General features: G+C 44.1%; 2 protein-coding genes across 4 annotated transcripts in view; one reads left to right on the forward strand and one right to left on the reverse strand.

Moving 5' to 3' along the window:
• Window positions 1-129, reverse strand: part of GABPA (GA binding protein transcription factor subunit alpha) — a 46,670-nt gene extending 46,541 nt beyond the window's left edge. The window contains exon 1 of one of the 2 annotated variants that reach the window (XM_062206461.1): window positions 29-129. The gene's annotated coding sequence lies outside the window, so the exon portion shown is untranslated. The remainder of the gene's footprint in view (window positions 1-28) is intronic. The other variant, XM_062206479.1, reaches the window with a different exon arrangement.
• On the forward strand, window positions 5-11,213 carry ATP5PF (ATP synthase peripheral stalk subunit F6). 2 transcript variants are annotated; one of them, XM_062206502.1, is made up of 4 exons: window positions 5-110; window positions 3,540-3,719; window positions 10,427-10,551; window positions 11,083-11,213. In XM_062206502.1, the coding sequence occupies exons 2-4, from the start codon at window positions 3,556-3,558 to the stop codon at window positions 11,118-11,120; spliced, it is 327 nt and encodes a 108-aa protein (XP_062062486.1). In that variant the 5' UTR covers window positions 5-110; window positions 3,540-3,555; the 3' UTR covers window positions 11,121-11,213. The 2 variants fall into 2 exon arrangements, with proteins under 2 accessions (XP_062062486.1, XP_062062479.1); XM_062206495.1 differs by lacking the exon at window positions 5-110 and adding an exon at window positions 156-246.
• Window positions 11,214-16,532: the final 5,319 nt, after the last annotated feature.

The raw sequence follows: 16,532 nt of genomic DNA on the forward strand, positions 1-16,532 counted from the left end.
CTTCGCTAGAGGACCCGGAAGCACTTACCCTCCACTTCCTCCTCCTGTTTGCCTTCTGTCTCACCTAGAGCCGTCCGGTCGCAGACTGCCTCCGAGACGCTTCCTGTCCGGTGAGTGCCGACCGACTGAAACGGCGGCCCATAATGCATTTCGATGGCGGGTAGGCGTGTGGGGGCGGAGCCAGGGCCGGAAGTGGAACGGTGGCGGCGGCGGCGGCGGCGCTGGCAGCTCGGGACTGAGTGCAAGGTGACTGGGAGGGTGACTAGACCAGCTCGGTCTCTTGGGACTGCGATTCTGGGTTTCTTCACACGGCCTGGGCTGCCCGTCACCTCTGCCTTACTGGGAGGGCAGCGCAGTCCTGTGTCCCTAGCACCTGCAGGGCCTGGCCCGGGGTCACAGCTGACCTCGGCGCTTCTGCTCTTCGAAGAGTGCCGCAGACCCAGTAAATGAGGGATAGTGCCTCCTCTCTGGGCAAGCCGGGGAGGTGCGGGAGGCCGAGGGGTCTTGGGGCCCGCGGCATGCCAGGGACAGCCCAAGGTCAGATGTGCGGGATGGGGTCGCGGCCCCGCCTGCCTGGTGGAGGCGCGCGTGAGATTCCCCGGCTCCAACGCGCGGGGCAGGACCTGCACCCTAAGAGGGGACAGGGTAGTGGTCATCTTAAAAGCCCTACTTGAAATGTTTGTGATTGGCTTTTGGAACTTATACTGAAGGAGGCAGCGAGCTGGGTAACCTTTGGCTGGTCAGTCACCACTATAAATAGAACCAGGCCCCCTCCCGCCACGGGGCCTGCGTGCAGGCTGTAACCCCTCGTGGTGAGGTTCCCAATCCTACTTGAAATCCCTTTCCTAGGCTCTTGTGGCATCCGATGGTACTCGAATAGAGAATTTGTCACAAATGGCATTTTAAATCTCTTTGTGTAATTATGTGTGTCTTACGCGTGACATCGTGGGCAATCCACACGTACTCAATGAGGGGGAAAAGGGAATAAAGAAAAAAGAAACAAGTTTTATATGAGCGTATCTGTTCATTATTTCGATGAGTTTGTAGAACTTGTAAGGGCATGAGAGCTTTTGAATATATGGGTTTGGGGTCCAGGAAAAAGACTAGAATTAGAGATGTGATTTGGAAATCATTGGCAGCTACGTGATAGATAATGAAAAAAATGAAAATAGATTCCACCCGTGTTGCAGTAGGAATCACATCTTTGCAGTCAACCTTAGTTATGGGAATATGAGTGATTGATAACTTTTCTTGAACATAATTTTATCATCTGTAAAGCAGGATAAGGCACTAGTAACTCTTTAAGGATATCACAGTAAGAGTGCCAGGGAAGAATGAATATGGAAGTAATGTGCACAGTATCTAGGTCTGAACAAAGATCAGTTGCTGAACATGCATGTCCTTAGTTTGCCAAAAGGAAAAACAGGTGTTGAGTTGCAGGATTTTTTTAAATGTAGATGTATTCAGTTGGATTCTACTGTGTAACCTTGGACCAGACACTTGGCATCTAAGCCTCAGTTTCTGTATGTGTAAAAATGAGAATGATAGTAAGTGGCAACTTCAGGGGTCATTTGTTTGTAGTCTTGTTCTAAAGTGTTTTTCTCTAAAGGAAAATTTGGGAGAAGGCATGGAAAGTATGTTAGTATACAGCTTTCACTCTAAGATTCAGAAATTTTATCAAGGTATATGGAGGTATGAATCTTACCACCATCTGAACATAGAATTTGATAAGCCCTTTGAGTTTATAGACTCAGTCTTAATCTGAGAGAACTTTTTTATACTAATTATTTATGGCCTCCTTATCTAGTCCTATCTGAAATTCTGTTTGCATATGATTGTTATAATTTGGAGATGTTTTTTGCATTGGATCTTTAAAGATTTATTTATCTGGAGCCAGTGCTGTGGCGTAGAGTGGGTAAAGCCGCCACCTGCAGTGCCAGCATCCCATATGGGTACTGGTTCTAGTCCTGACTGTTCCACTTCAAATCCAGCTGCCTGCTAATGCGCCTGGGAAAGCAGCAGAAGGTGGCCCAAGTCTTTTTTTTTTTTTAAAGAATTATTTATTTGAAAAACAGAGTTACAGAGAGAAGTAGAGCCAGAGAGAGAGTGAGAGGTCTTCCATCTGCTGGTTCACTCCCCAAATGACTGCAGCGGCCAGAGTTGAGCTGATCAGGAGCCAGGAGCTTCTTCCAGGTCTCCCAGGCAGGTGCAGGGGCCCAAGGAGTTGGGTCATCTTCTACTGCTTTCCCAGGCCACAGCAGAGAGCTGAATCGCAAGAAGAGCAGCTGGGATTCGAGTGGGTGCCCATATGGGATGCGGGTGCTGCAAGCTGGGGTTTTAACCTGCTGCACCACAGCACGGGCCCCGGCCCAAGTCTTTGGGCCCCTTTAGGAAGCCCCTGGCTTCTGGTTTCGCATCAACCCAGCTCTGTCCACTGCAGCCATTTGGGGAGTGAACCAGCAGATGGAAGATATCTCTCTCTGTCTCTGTCTCTGTCTCTCTCAGAGAAATAAATCATTTTTTCTTTTTAAAGATTATTTTCTTTGAAAGGCAGAGTTTTAGAGAGGGAGGAACAGAGATCTTCCATCTGCTGGTCTGGGGCCAAGCAAAAGCCAGGAGCTCCAGACAGGTCTCCCACTTGGGTAGCAGGGCCCAGACACTTGAAGCCTTCCTCTGCTACTTTTCCCAGGCCATTAGCAGGGAGCTGGATCTGAAGTGGAGCCAGGACTTATGGGATACTGGCTTCACAGGCGGTGTCATTAGCTACTGTAATGCCGGCCCCACATTTGATCTTTAAGTCACTAAATCAGGGATCAGCCTGTCTTTCTACTGAATGTGTTAGCTTCAGGAAGTCTGAGGGCTTCAAAGTCTTTAAATCCTTATTAGGGCTTTCATTCCATCACAAATTCTATTTCACTGATTAGGTTGTACTACTAGATATTCTCCTTTCTCATTGCAGGGCTCATTTGGGCTGGTTGCTATTTTGCTTTGCTGGACATTTTGGATTTTGATTTGGTTGTTAACAGTATTCTTGAATGGCTGAAATCCTTCAGTTGTACAAGCAAGTCACTTTCTCCTCCTTTTTTAGGCCATCATTCTTGGCTATGGCAACTGTCTCCAGTCTCTGTTGGCCTTTTGAGGGAACATTAATTTGTGAGCCAGTTGTTTTTGTCTTTCCTGCTGGAGTAGGTGGTATTCTAACAGCCTACGTCTGTTATGTCTTCTGGTCCAGGACTAAGTTCTTGAGAGAAGGAACCCCATCCCAGATTTTGTTTGCTTTCTGCCCTAACCCTAGAGAAGCCTCAGTACCGGGTTGTTCCTAGCTACTCCTAGGTCTCAGAGCCTTTTGGTTAAGAAGCAAGAACATTTGCAGTGGGGAATGAAGAGGGTAAGGGACTGATCAAGTATGGATTGAGTTCTAGTATGATTTTGTTCTGTAACAATTGGTGGAGTTAGGTTTTAACTATGTGATGTACTTGGAGGTGATTTACAATTGTGTATGTATGTGTGTGTGTTAACATTCTAGTGCTTGTTTTCAGTAACATAAAGGCAGCCATGATCCTGCAGAAGCTCTTCAGGTTCTCCTCTGTCCTCCGCTCAGCAGTTGCAGTCCATCTGCGGAGGAACATTGGTGTAACAGCAGTGGCATTTAATAAGGAGCTTGATCCTGTACAGAAACTCTTCGTGGACAAGATTAGAGAATACAAATCTAAGCGACAGTAAGTGTATAATCAACCGTGTTATAAATAGTCATATATAGTTTCAAATGGTAATTTAAAAATTACTTGTTGTTTAAACGTGTCCAAGACCTTCATTGAGCTGATCCCTAACCTGCAGTCCCACAGTTTATTTTATAAGGATATCAGGGGAAAATCCCATTAAATTTGTTGTCATTTTAAATGATCTTTACTATAATGTTTATATTATAAACTAAATCAACTCATTGCTGGAAACTGTTTAGCAGCTGTATTTCAGAAAAGTAAGTCCCTTAGCCATCAACTAGCCTAAGGTTATAAAACTAATTAAGGAAAAATATACAATGAGAATATTCTAATTCTCAATTTAGTGCCCTTTCCATGACATCATGATTTTGAGTTAATGAATGAACAGCATACTTTCTTTAAGGTTATTTCTTAGTTATATATCTCTGGGAATATCAAAAAGATAAGATACTCTTCAATGGCATAAAGTTAGTCCAGGAAAAACATGACTACTGAACCACAGTTTTAGAAATGAGTGGACCATCACCAGGTCCAAACCACAAATGTTAGGAAAAGTAATATACATCAATTCATAGTTCTGTTTTCTTCCATTTAATTGTCTATTCTGTTCAGGCACTGGGATGTTAACTGTGGTTGACCACATCACATTTTCACAGTGCTTTAAATCTGATCGGGGTAGAAGCTTTGATGCAAATAAATATAAAATAGCGTAAAATGAGTTAGGTGCTAAGATAGTGACACATTCATTGTTTGGGAAGTTCATTGGAAAGAATACTCTTTTCTAGCTGAAGGTATTTTAGAAAGCTTCTTGGAAGAGTTACTATTTTTTAAAGATTTTATTTATTTGAAAGGCAGAGAGATAGAGCGAGAGCTTCCATCTGCTTGCTGATTCACTCCCCAAATGAATACAACTGTCCAGGGGTGGGCCAGGGTGGGCTTTTCTAGGCTCAGTAGCAGAGAAGTGGATCAGAAGCAGAACAGTGAAGCACCTGGTACTCAACCAGTGCTGTGATATTGGGATCCTGCCATTGCAAATGCTGCGCCACAGTGCTGGCCTGAAAGAGTTAATATAAAATCATAGTTCTGAAGGCAGTTTTTGGAGACATTCATCCTTCTTGAGAATCTTACAGACAACTGTGGATCATCTTCCCAGTTTAAGAAGTTTGTTACATGATTTTGATTATAGCTAAGAAGGGGTTCTCAAACCTGCAGAAGGCTATAATAAAAACCCTAACTCAGGCCGGCGCCTCGGCTCACTAGGCTAATCCTCCACCTGCAGCATTGGCACCCTGGGTTCTAGTCCCGGTTGGAGCACCGGATTCTGTCCCAGTTGCTCCTCTTCCAGTCCAGCTCTCTGCTGTGGCCCAGGAGTGCAGTGGAGGATGGCCCAAGTCGTTGGGCCCTGCACCCGCATGGGAAACCAGGAGGAAGCACCTGGCTCCTGGCTTTGGATCCGTGCAGTGCGCCAGCCACAACGCGTCGGCCGTGGCGGCCACTTAAGGGGTGAACCAACGGAAAAAGGAAGACCTTTCTCTCTGTTTCTCTCTCTCTCACTGTCTTATTCTGCCTGTCCAAAAAAAAAAAAAAAAAAAAAAAAAAAGAACCTTGCTCAGGGGCTTATCCCAAGTTAAGGACAATGGTATGAAGTTGGACATGGGGGGGGGGGGTATCATTTAGTAGAAAAGAATGGTGTAAACTAAGGCATGAAAAGTAGAAAGCACAAAATATTTTTAGGAATTGTGTTAATACTGATTCCATAGTGCATAGGAAAATAAGTATAGTGATCAATAAGAATGGAATGGGGCTAGAATGAATTAATATGAACCTCAATTTTATGGCAGTGAGAATATAAAAGTCAAGAGGCACAGAACTGATGTTAGTGACCTAGTAGAGAAGCAGAGCAGAGTGAACAATCAAGGAAAAAAGACTTTCGAGAGTGGTTAACTAACCAAAAGATGTTGCTGTTACCAAAGCTAAGAGTAGAAAAAGTGAAGGGACAAAAATGTATCTAAAGTACCACTTGCTCTTTAGCTATTGTAAGAAGCTCCCAAAACCCTATATACAGTTTTAAATATGAGAAGCCAATGCTGAGAAGTTAGACTTTTCCAGAAATCCCGCTGTACAGTAGGCAGGTATGTAGGACTGCACTGGGAATTTGAGTGTCTTCTCCAGACGTGTTATGGCATCAGAGTAGTGATACTGTTAACATTTTAGCTGTCCTTAAAAACCCCTTCAGTAAGAAATTACTTCTCAGTTTTATATTGGATAAAAGGAGTCTGTGGGTCATTCATTCATTTGTAGAAACAATGGAATGGAGAAGTGTTCTGAGCATGGACCCTGGGCGGGAATCCAATTGCCACTTACTAGCTCCGTGACCTTGGATAGAGTATTCAACCCCATCTATAGTAGTTTCTTCATATGTAAAACAAGGATGATAGTAACAGTGCCTATTTCACAGAATGTCATGAAGATTAAATCAGTAAATTAATATGTCTAGAATTTGTTATGTATAATTAACAGGTATTTTGTTAGTGCCTGCTTTGTCCCAGTTAAGTGCTGGGGCCTAGGAATATAACAATAAACAAGATGGGCTGTGACAGTTTTGTTCAGTTGAGGAGGGCCCCTTTTTATCCTAAGAGCGCATAGTGAAATTATAAATAATAGCCATGATCTATCAGTAACCAGAATGTATGCTGTTAAGACTGACTGGATCTCCTCAAAGCAGTTGCTAAAATTTTGTGGATCACAGTGTTGGCAGACAATCATTAGAGAATCCGATTGAGGGGTCTATTTATTTTATTTTTTTTTTTTTAAGATTTATTTATTTGGGGCTGGCGCTGTGGCACATTAGGTTAATCCTCCACCTGCAGTGCCAGCATCCCGTGTGGGCATTGGTTCTTGTCCCAGCTGCTCCTCTTCTCATCCAGCTCTCTTCTATGGCCTGGGAAAGCAGTGGAGGATGGCCCAAGTCCTTGGGTCCCTGCACCCACGTGGGAGACCCAGAGGAAGCTCCTGGCTTCTGGCTTCGGATCGGCGCAGATCTGGCTGTTGTGGCCATCTGGGGAGTGAACCAGTGGATGGAAGACCTCTCTGACTCTCCCTCTCACTGTCTGTAACTCTTCCTCTCAAATAAATAAATAAAATCTTAAAAAGAAAAAAAGATTTATTTATTTGAAAGAGTTACCTAGAGAGGTAGAGCCAGAGAGAGAGAATGAGAGGTCTTCCATCCGCTGGCTCACTCCCCAAATGGCCACAACAACCAAAGCTGAGCTGATCCGAAGCCAGGAGCCAGGAGCTTCTTCTAGGTCTCTCACGCGGGTACAGGTGCCCAAGCACTTTTGCCATGTTCTACTGCTTTCCCATGCCACAGCAGGGAGCTGGATCACAAGTGGAGCAGCCGATACTTGGTATTGGCCCCCATATGGGATGCTAGCACTGCAGGCTGGGGCTTTAACCCACTGCGCCATATTGCTAGCCTTCAGGTATCTATTTAGAATTGTGTTCTCCATTATCCACATGGAGCTACTCAAATTCTAAATAATTACATATAAATCAAAATGAAAATTCAGTTTTTCGGTGGCCTTAGCCATACTACTAGTGCTGAATACCCGTATCTGGCTAATGGCTACTATATTAGACTATACATGTACGGAACATTTCTGTCAACACAGAAAATTTAAGAGGACATTGTTGATCTAAAAGAAACATCTTTCACAAATTCTTAAATTGGAGCTATTTTTTGTGGAAATCTTTGCCTTGGTCATAGGCACATTGAAAATACTTGCTTTGAAGGAATTTTAACTTATAAATTATTTAAACTTACAATATTGATAAACAGTAATTTCTTTTAAATATTTATTTTATTTATTTGAAAGTCAGAGTTACAGAGAGAAGTAGAGACAGAGAGAGAGATCTTCTACCTGCCTGTTTACGCCCCAGATGGCCGCAATGGCTGGAGCTGTGCCAATCTGAAGTAGGAGCTAGCTGCTTCTGTGTCTCCTACATGGGTGCAGGGGCCCAAGAATTTGGGCCATCCTCTACTGCTTTCCCAGGCCATTGCAGAGAGCTAGATGGGAAGAGGAGCAGCCAGGACTCAAATGGGTGCCCATATGGGATGCCGGTGCTTCAGGCCATGGCTTTAATCTGCTGCGCCACAGTGCCAGCCTCGATAGGCAGTAATTTTTATGACAGAAGAATTTGTTCAAACAATTAATGAGACCTGTTTGGCCACACTATTGGTCCATGATGCTGTATTTATCTTTCTAAAGCACAGTTTAATTTTTGTCATTTTATTGCATAGCAAATATACAAACTCCCAGGTTTTAACATTGAAGGCTTCCAAAGATCTATAAGTTCTGCTGGTTTGTCCACCTTGACTTAGTGTTTTCCTCCATACAGCCAGTGCTTCATCACCTCCAAGTCCTTGCTTTTCACCTTAAAATGCTTCAAACTAAAATCTGGCTTCAAATGCCATCTTTTTAAGATGGAATTTTCCCTCATTAGCTCAACAGAAGTAATCTCTCCTTGAATGGTTTTTTGTTGAACTACGTTTTTGTTGTTGTTGTTGTTGTTTTGACAGGCAGAGTGGACAGTGAGAGAGAGAGACAGAGAGAAAAGTCTTCCTTTGCAATTGGTTCACCCTCCAATGGCCGGCGCGCTGCGACCGGCGCACCACGCTGATCCAATGGCAGGAGCCAGGTGCTTCTCCTGGTCTCCCATGGGGTGCAGGGCCCAAGCACTTGGGCCATCCTCCACTGTACTCCCGGGCCATAGCAGAGAGCTGGCCTGGAAGAGGGGCAACCGGGACAGAATCCGGTGCCCCGACCAGGACTAGAACCCAGTGTGCCAGTGCCGCAAGGCGGAGGATTAGCCTGTTGAGCCACAGCGCCGGCCCTGAACTACGTTTTTAAACCTTATCACATAACTCCTTTAAAATAGAAATATTTGTTAGCATGTAATTTTTCTCTAATAAATTGCAAAATCTCTGAGGGTAGGAAATAATTTACCTCTGTGATAGACCCTCTATTACAGAGACTTACAGTTCCCAAGATATATTTTTTAAATATTTCTTTACTTATTTGATAGTCAGAATTAGAGGGACACAGAAAGAGAGATCTTCCATCTGCCTCACAACGGCCAGAGCTAAGTCAGGCCAAAACTGAAATAAGTAAATAAGTAAATACCTATGACCCCACAAACAGGAGATACAACATGGTCTGGGCTGAATTCCACCTTCATAGACAAGCTCCACCTCCACATAAGAAAATTTGGTTTCACATGATTTCTACCCATGTGTGTAGTTTTTAGCTCCTAATCACTAGAGAACAACTTCTTACACATCAGAAGCAGCAACAGCAACACACACCCCTGTCTCCATCAGAAAGTAACAAATCACAGGCACAGGGTAAATCCAGAGAAAGAGAGCGAGCGAGATGGAAAGAACTATCACACAGGATTTTCTACTGTTTAAGAATTCCTCTTTCAGTTGAACATATCTGCTTGATATCTGCGTAAACAAATAACCATCTCTAATCTCAGATCAAGGACCTTAGGAAATATTTAAGTCTTTACCTCCTACTAGATTACCAGCAGTATGATTTAAGGTTAGAAAATATTGATGAGGACAGTGTTGTGGCATAGCAGGTTAAGCCAATGCCTGCGATGCCAGCAGTCCATATGAGCACCAGCTGAAAACTTGGCTGCTCTATTTCTGATCCAGCTCCCTGCTAAAGAGCCTGGAAGAGCCATCTGATATGGCCCAAGTCCTTGGGTCTCTGCTCCCATCTGGGAGACCTGGGAGAAACTCTGGGCTCCCGGCTTTGGCCTGGCCCAGCGCTGGCTGTTGCAGTCATTTGGGGAATGAACCAGCAGGTGGAAGGTTCTCTTTTCTAACACTGCCTTTCAGGTAAATGAAAAATAAATTAAAAAAAAAAAAATGTCGCTGGCTTCCAAGATGGCAGAATAGGGAAGGAGCTTACTGCTCTAGTCTAGAGGAAGATAGCTTCCTCTAGATGGGAGACCTGGATAAGCACCTGGCTCCTGCCTTTGTATCAGCGCGGTGCGCCGGCCACGGCGGCCATTGGAGGGTGAACCAATGGCAAAAAGGAAGACCTTTCTCTCTGTCTCTCTCTCTCACTATCCACTCTGCCTGTCGAAAAAAAAAAAAAAAAGCCACTTGGGTATGGCTGATTTAAAGCAGATGATAGTAGGTAGTATTTACTGAATGCTTTCTGTGTGCATTCTCTCTTTAATTTCTTCAACACCCCCATTCAATAGTGCATGCATTTTTTTACATGTGGATCCTAAGTGGCTTGTGCCTTTTCTTGGTTTATGCAGTTACTAAATGGTAGAGCTCATGTTCAAACAGAACCAGTCATTGAATCCAGAGCCCATGAACTCAACCATTGTACCTTAATGCAACTTGGACTTAAAGAGTTTCGGATTTACTAAGTATTCTGGACATCAACAAACTTTGAATGTTGGAGATTTATTTGAAAAATTGTCTCATTTATGTGAAACCTCCTTTTACTAAAATAAATTTGAATTGAAATGCATGCGGAAATGCGTTTTTTTCTTTCTGAAGAGTTTATTTTTTTCCTACATGATTATTTTTAAAAGGTCTTTAGAAATTTGACAGTGGAAGTAATTTTGTTTTTGTAACCTAGAATAAAACATTGATTTTTATGTGCTCCTTTATGCAACAGGGCATCAGGAGGACCTGTTGATGCAGGCCCAGCATACCAGCAAGATCTGGAGAAAGAGCTTTTTAAGCTGAAGCAAATGTTTGGTAAAGCAGATATGAATACGTTCCCTACCTTCAAATTTGAAGGTAAATCTATTTAATCACAGATTCATTCTTTGGGCAGATTATCTTAAGATATTTTTAGTTAACTTAGATTGTTTAGAAGATTAAGTGGCAGTTAAATATGAATTTATGAGGACTGTGACATGTGCATGGGAAGTTCTTTGGTATAGGAGAAATGCTAGGGAATTGAAATCAGACTTTTGAATCCTGAATGTCACTTACTGGCTGGTGATCTTGGGTAATTTACTGGTGCCTATTTCTTCTTATGGCACTTGAGAAGAACTATAATACCCTCCTCATGTAGTAGTTGTATTTAAATAAGATAAAAAATATGTAAATCAATTAAGAGAGAACCTGTCCCATACAAAGTGTTAAATAAAAGCTTAGCTATTGTTGGTCTTCTATGAAGATGTCTAATACAGTAGATTTTCTCTAAAAAAGAAAAAAAGATCCGAAGATCAGTGAGTTAAATCATGAAGCATTCTAGATAGTGCACTTTATTGCAGTTTGGCTAAGTTTGAACCTTTTTTTTTTTTTTTTTTCTTCCCCTCTTAGATCCCAAATTTGAAGCCATCGAAAAACCCCAGTCCTGAAGAAATAATGGAAAATTAATCTGGTAATTTGTCATGGATTACTTGTACAGTTCATCAGAAGTATCACAATAAACACATTTCACAATTATCAAATGTTCTTTTCATTTTTGATTCCCAGTTATTTGGTGATGAGTATATGCTTCAGAACATTGAATTCTGTGTTTTAGGGTTGTGCGTAAATCCTTTCACTTAGTTACAGTGAAACAGGTAACAGACATTGAGTAAACTGGGGACTGCTTGCCCATATTCCCGCAGACTCTTCCCAGTGTGCTGGGGAATCCTTGCAGGAGTAGAAATGTAACCGCCTGCAGTGAGCTACCATTACCTGTGGGAATGTTTGCTATAGATGGATTTTGTGTCCTTTCCCATAACATGAAGAAAGGATTCATAAAACACTTGCTGCAGCTTTCTCAGGAGACTTAAATGTAATTTTTTTTATAATGCATTCTTTTTTACATATGTAATTTGAAAGGCAGAGAGCGAGCTTCCATCTGCTGATTCACTCACTAAATGCCCTCCACAGCCAAGGCTGGGTCAAGCCAAAATCAGGAACCCAGAACTCTCTCCAGGTCTCCAGTGTGGGTGGCAAGAAACCAAGTAGTTGCTACCAGCACTGTCTCCCAGATTGTGCATTATCAGGAAGCTGGATCAGAAGTAGCCAGAACTTAACCAGCCACTTCATTCCAGAATGTGCACTTCCCAACCTGCAACTCAACCACTGGGCCAAATGCCCACCCTCAAATGTAGTTTTTAATATGCATAGGAACATCTATTTTTTAGCCTCTGTCACCTCAAATGTTAAATGCTTTTATCCCAGTTCTACGAGGTTCCTCATCTTCACCTGTAAATCACAGTCTCTACAGCTCTGTATGGATTGAGAAGGGAAAGGAGAACAGGAGGATTCTATAAAGGAAATACTATGAAAGATCTAGTGGATATATCCTGGATATGTGGTGTAGCCGGTACTATTAAGTGCAAGTGGTTCTCCAGAAGCGATTTTTCAAAAAGGAAAGACTGCCATGCCTTTTTTTTTTTTTTTTTAAGATTTATTTATTTATTTGAAAGAGTTACAGAGAGAGAGGAGAAGCAGAGAGGTCTTCCATTCGATGGTTCACTCCCCAATTGGCCGCAATGGCCAGAGCTGCACCGATCTGAAGCCAGGAGCTTCTTACAGGTCTCCCACGCAGGTACAGGGGCCCAAGGACTTGGACCATCTTCTACAGGCCATAGCAGAGAGCTGGATCAGAAGTGGAGCATCCAGGTCTCGAACTGGCGCCCAAATGGGATGCTGGCGCTTCAGGTCAGGACCTTTTTTTATTTGAAAGTCAGAATTACACACAGAGAGAAGAGAGGCAGAGAGAGAGAGAAGTCTTCCATCCGATGGTTCACTCCCAATTGGCTACAACAGCCGGAGCTGCACCAATCCAAAGCCAGGAGCCAGGAGCTTCTTCTGGGTCTCCCACGCGGGTGCAGGGGCCCAAGGATTTGGGCCATCTTCTGTTGCTTTCCCGGGCCATAGCAGAGAGCTGGATTGGAAGAGGAGCAGCTGGGTCTCGAACTGGTGCCCATGTGGGATGCCGGTGCTTCAGGCCAGGGCATTAACCTGCTACACCACAGCACTGGCCCCTGCCATGCCTTTTTATGTCTGATAATGTTTCTAACATCCGTGAACATGGGTCTTAAGCTGATTTTCTTTATGAAATTTTTAAAAAAAACCTTGAAAAGATTGAACTCACTTTAAAGAGGATTTATACAATGATATGCTGCAACTTAAGTCAGACCTTCCGAGGAATATCTTTTTAGAAAGCACCACAAATTGTAGGCATTGGAACCGAATCACATTTAAATTGTGGTACAGTTTAAAGATAGTTGAGGTAGCTGGTTGCTCAGAGCCTCTCTAACCTACCCTAAAACAATTGCCAGTCAACATACAGAACAGCCAATTGACTTCATCTCCACTCAGAGTGTAGTTGAATTTTACTCTATTTTCTTTTTTTTTTTTTTTTTTGACAGGCAGAGTGGACAGTGAGAGAGACAGAGAGAAAGGTCTTCCTTTTACCGTTGGTTCACCCTCCAATGGCCGCCGCGGTAGCGCGCTGCGGCTGGCGCACCGCGCTGATCCAATGGCAGGAGCCAGGTGCTTCTCCTGATCTCCCATGGGGTGCAGGGCCCAAGCACTTGGGCCATCCTCCACTGCACTCCCTGGCCACAGCAGAGAGCTGGCCTGGAAGAGGGGCAACGGACAGGATCGGTGCCCCGACCGGGACTAGAACCCGGTGTGCCGGTGCCACAAGGCGGAGGATTAGCCTAGTGAGCCGCGGCGCCGGCCCTTTACTCTATTTTCTGACACCTTTTTGACGCATAAGTTTTTTATCTGTCCTCCCAGCCTAATCTCCATTACTGACAAAGGAGTCTGTCTGTAGAAGCACCCACTCCCATACTGTTCATGATAGGGCTATTCATTTAGTTGAGGTCAGGTGAGTGCATCTGGCAATGTGCCAGCTGAACCTCTGTAGTGGTGCTGCAAGTCATGGTGTGCACTTTACCCTTGCAATGAATTCCTTGATCTTCACTTACCATGCAGGACCTGGACTTGGGGCCTTTAAAATGGTTTTCCATACTTGGTATATGGACTGCATTGTTTCCCTTAAAATCAGTATGTTGAAGCTTAACCTCCAATACCTCCAGAATATGACTTTATTTGGTAGTAAGGACCTTAAAAGTGATAGTTAAAAATGAGATGTTTTGGGTGGGCCCTAATCCAGTCTGATTGGTATCCTTAAAAGGAAATTTGGGGCCAGTGCTGTGGCATAGCGGGTAAAGCCACCACCTGCAGTGCCAGCATCCCATATGGGTGCCATAAGCAGGGAGCTGGTTCAGAAGTGGCGACTCAGCTGGTGCTCATATAAGGTGTAGAGTTGTTTGACCACCACTGTTTCTCTGGTGGTTACTGCTTTTGGTAATGCAGGCTTCCAAATGCTGGTTCTCTGGTAAGGTACATGTGTGAGTTCCTGGGTGGCCCTGTGGACGAGGAGGTGTTCCAACTTCTATAGATTCCCTTAAATGGGAGGCCCACTCCGATTGCCTCTTCCAGACTCCCCTCAGTTCCCACTTGTTCTTGGTGTTACACTTGACAAGGCTGAAAGCCAGCTACTTCCAGTGATGGTGACCTCAGAAAGTTCATGGAAAAAAGGAATTCAAAGATAATGTGGGGGCCGGTACTGTGGTGCAGTAGGTTAATTCTCCACCTGCAGCGCCAGCATCCCATATGGGTGCCGGTTCTAGTCCCGGCTCCCCCTCTTCCAATCCAGCTCTCTGCTATGGCCTGGGAAAGCAGTAAAGATGGCCCAAGTGCTTGGGCCCCTGGGCCCATATGGGAGACCAGGAAGAAGCATCTGGCTCCTGGCTTCGAATTGGCGCAGCTCCGGCCATTGTGGCCATCTGGGGAGTGAACCAATGGAAGGAAGACCTTTCTTTCTTTTTCTCCCTCTCACTGTCTGTAACTACCTCTCAAATAAATAAAATCTTTAAAAAAAAAAAAAAAAAAAAAAACTTTGAAGTCCCTCATACATCTTTGACCTTAGAAATCATGGGGAAACGAGTGTTTTCATCATTCCCCATCTGCCCCATGAAACTTTTTTCCAATCCTCACCCTCCTCACAAAGCTGCTACTCTTCGGCAGGTGTCTTCAGTTTTTGCAAATGATTTTCTTCAAAATTTTCTTTTTTTGCTTTGGGGGAAGTTGGGGACCATACCCCTCATAATTTTGACAAATGTATTCTCTGTCAAATAACTTGGACGATTCATACATTGTTTCTTCATTCTTTCACATCTCGAATCTATTCAGTCTTCAGCTTATATGGACAGTTTGTATGGTAAAGGGCAGTGATGGACTGGGGTAACTCAAGGCACCTTATCTTCACAAACAGCAAAGGGCATTAGTACTCTTTCTTTGGAACATGGGGTACTTGATTCCTTGGACAACAGAGAAAGTTCCAATTTGCATTCTGTTACATGAATACATCTTCCAAATTTTTTTTTCTTTCTCTTTCCTGTGTATTATACTAAAATACAGGAAAATGTCTTGGGACTGGTGTCATGGTGTAGCTGGTTAAGCCACTGCTTGGAATGCTAGTTTCCCATATTAGAGCATCAATTCGTGGCCCAACCACTCCCTTCCAATCCAGCTCCACGCTAATGTACTTTGGAAGGCAGCGAATGGTGGTCCAAGTAGTTGGGCCTCTTTGAGCCCCTGCTATCCTCATGGGAAATCTGGGTAATAAGTAAATAAGATTAAAAATTTTTAAATTTCAAAGTTGGAAAACAAAAATTTGTTAATAATTGAAAATGGGCCGGCGCCGTGGCTTAACAGGCTAATCCTTCGCCTTGTGGCGCCAGCACACCGGGTTCTAGTCCCAGTTGGGGCGCCAGATTCTATCCCGGTTGCCCCTCTTCCAGGCCAGCTCTCTGCTATGGCCCGGGAAGGCAGTGGAGGATGGCCCAAATCCTTGGGCCCTGCACCCACATGGGAGACCAGGAGAAGCCCCTGGCTCCTGGCTTCGGATCAGCACGATGCGCCGGCTGCAGCGGCCATTGGAGGGTGAACCAACGGCAAAAAGGAAGACCTTCCTCTCTGTTTCTCTCTCTCACTATCCACTCTGCCTGTCAAAAAAAAAAAAAAAGAAAGAAAGAAAGAAAGAAAGAAAGAAAGAAAGAAAGAAAGAAAGAAAGAAAGAAAGAAAGAAAGAAAAAAAGAAAATGAATGCTTGGGGCCGGTGCTATGGCGCAGCAGGTTAACGCCCTGGCCTGAAGCGCTGGCATCCCATATGGGTGCTGGTTCGAGACCCAGCTGCTCCACTTCCGATCCAGCTCTCTGCTATGGCCTGGGAAAGCAGTGGAAGAAGGTCCAAGTCCTTGGGCCCCTGCACCCATGTAGGAGACCCGGAAGAAGCTCTTGGCTCCTGGCTTTGGATTGGCGCAGCTCCGGCCATTGCGGCCAATTGAGCAGTGAACCATCAGATGGAAGATCTTCCTCTCTCTCTCTCCCTCTGCCGCTCCTCTCTCTGTGTAACTCTGACTTTCAAATAAATAAATAAATCTTTAAAAAAAAGAACCCAAGAACTTGAAGCAGCACTTGCTGTCTCCCAGGGTCTATCAGCCGAAAGATGGAATCAACAGAATTGAGATGCAGACCACAGCAGTATGGGATGTAGTGTCCCAAAAAGTTTCTTAACCAGCAAGCCAAAAAAAAAAAAAAAAGTAACAAGCCTGAGATAAAAAGATTAGCGACTTGGGCCAGCACTGTGGCATAGTGGGCTAAGCCTCTGCCTGTGGCACTAGCATCCCCTATGGGCACTGGTGAGTTTCCCTACTGCTCCTCTTCCAATTCAGCACTCTGTTATGGCCTGGGAA

This window comes from Lepus europaeus, chromosome 2, assembly GCF_033115175.1.
Source record: "Lepus europaeus isolate LE1 chromosome 2, mLepTim1.pri, whole genome shotgun sequence".
NCBI lineage: Eukaryota > Metazoa > Chordata > Mammalia > Lagomorpha > Leporidae > Lepus > Lepus europaeus.

What these genes read in the sequence shown, in the direction of transcription:
- ATP5PF (XM_062206502.1), top strand. Translation starts at nt 3,556, where the DNA reads ATGATCCTGCAGAAGCTCTTCAGGTTCTCCTCTGTCCTCCGCTCAGCA. An exon ending in GAATACAAATCTAAGCGACA is followed by an intron (nt 3,720 to 10,426) that starts GTAAGTGTATAA and finishes TTTATGCAACAG; the next exon opens with GGCATCAGGAGGACCTGTTG. An exon ending in CCCTACCTTCAAATTTGAAG is followed by an intron (nt 10,552 to 11,082) that starts GTAAATCTATTT and finishes TTCCCCTCTTAG; the next exon opens with ATCCCAAATTTGAAGCCATC.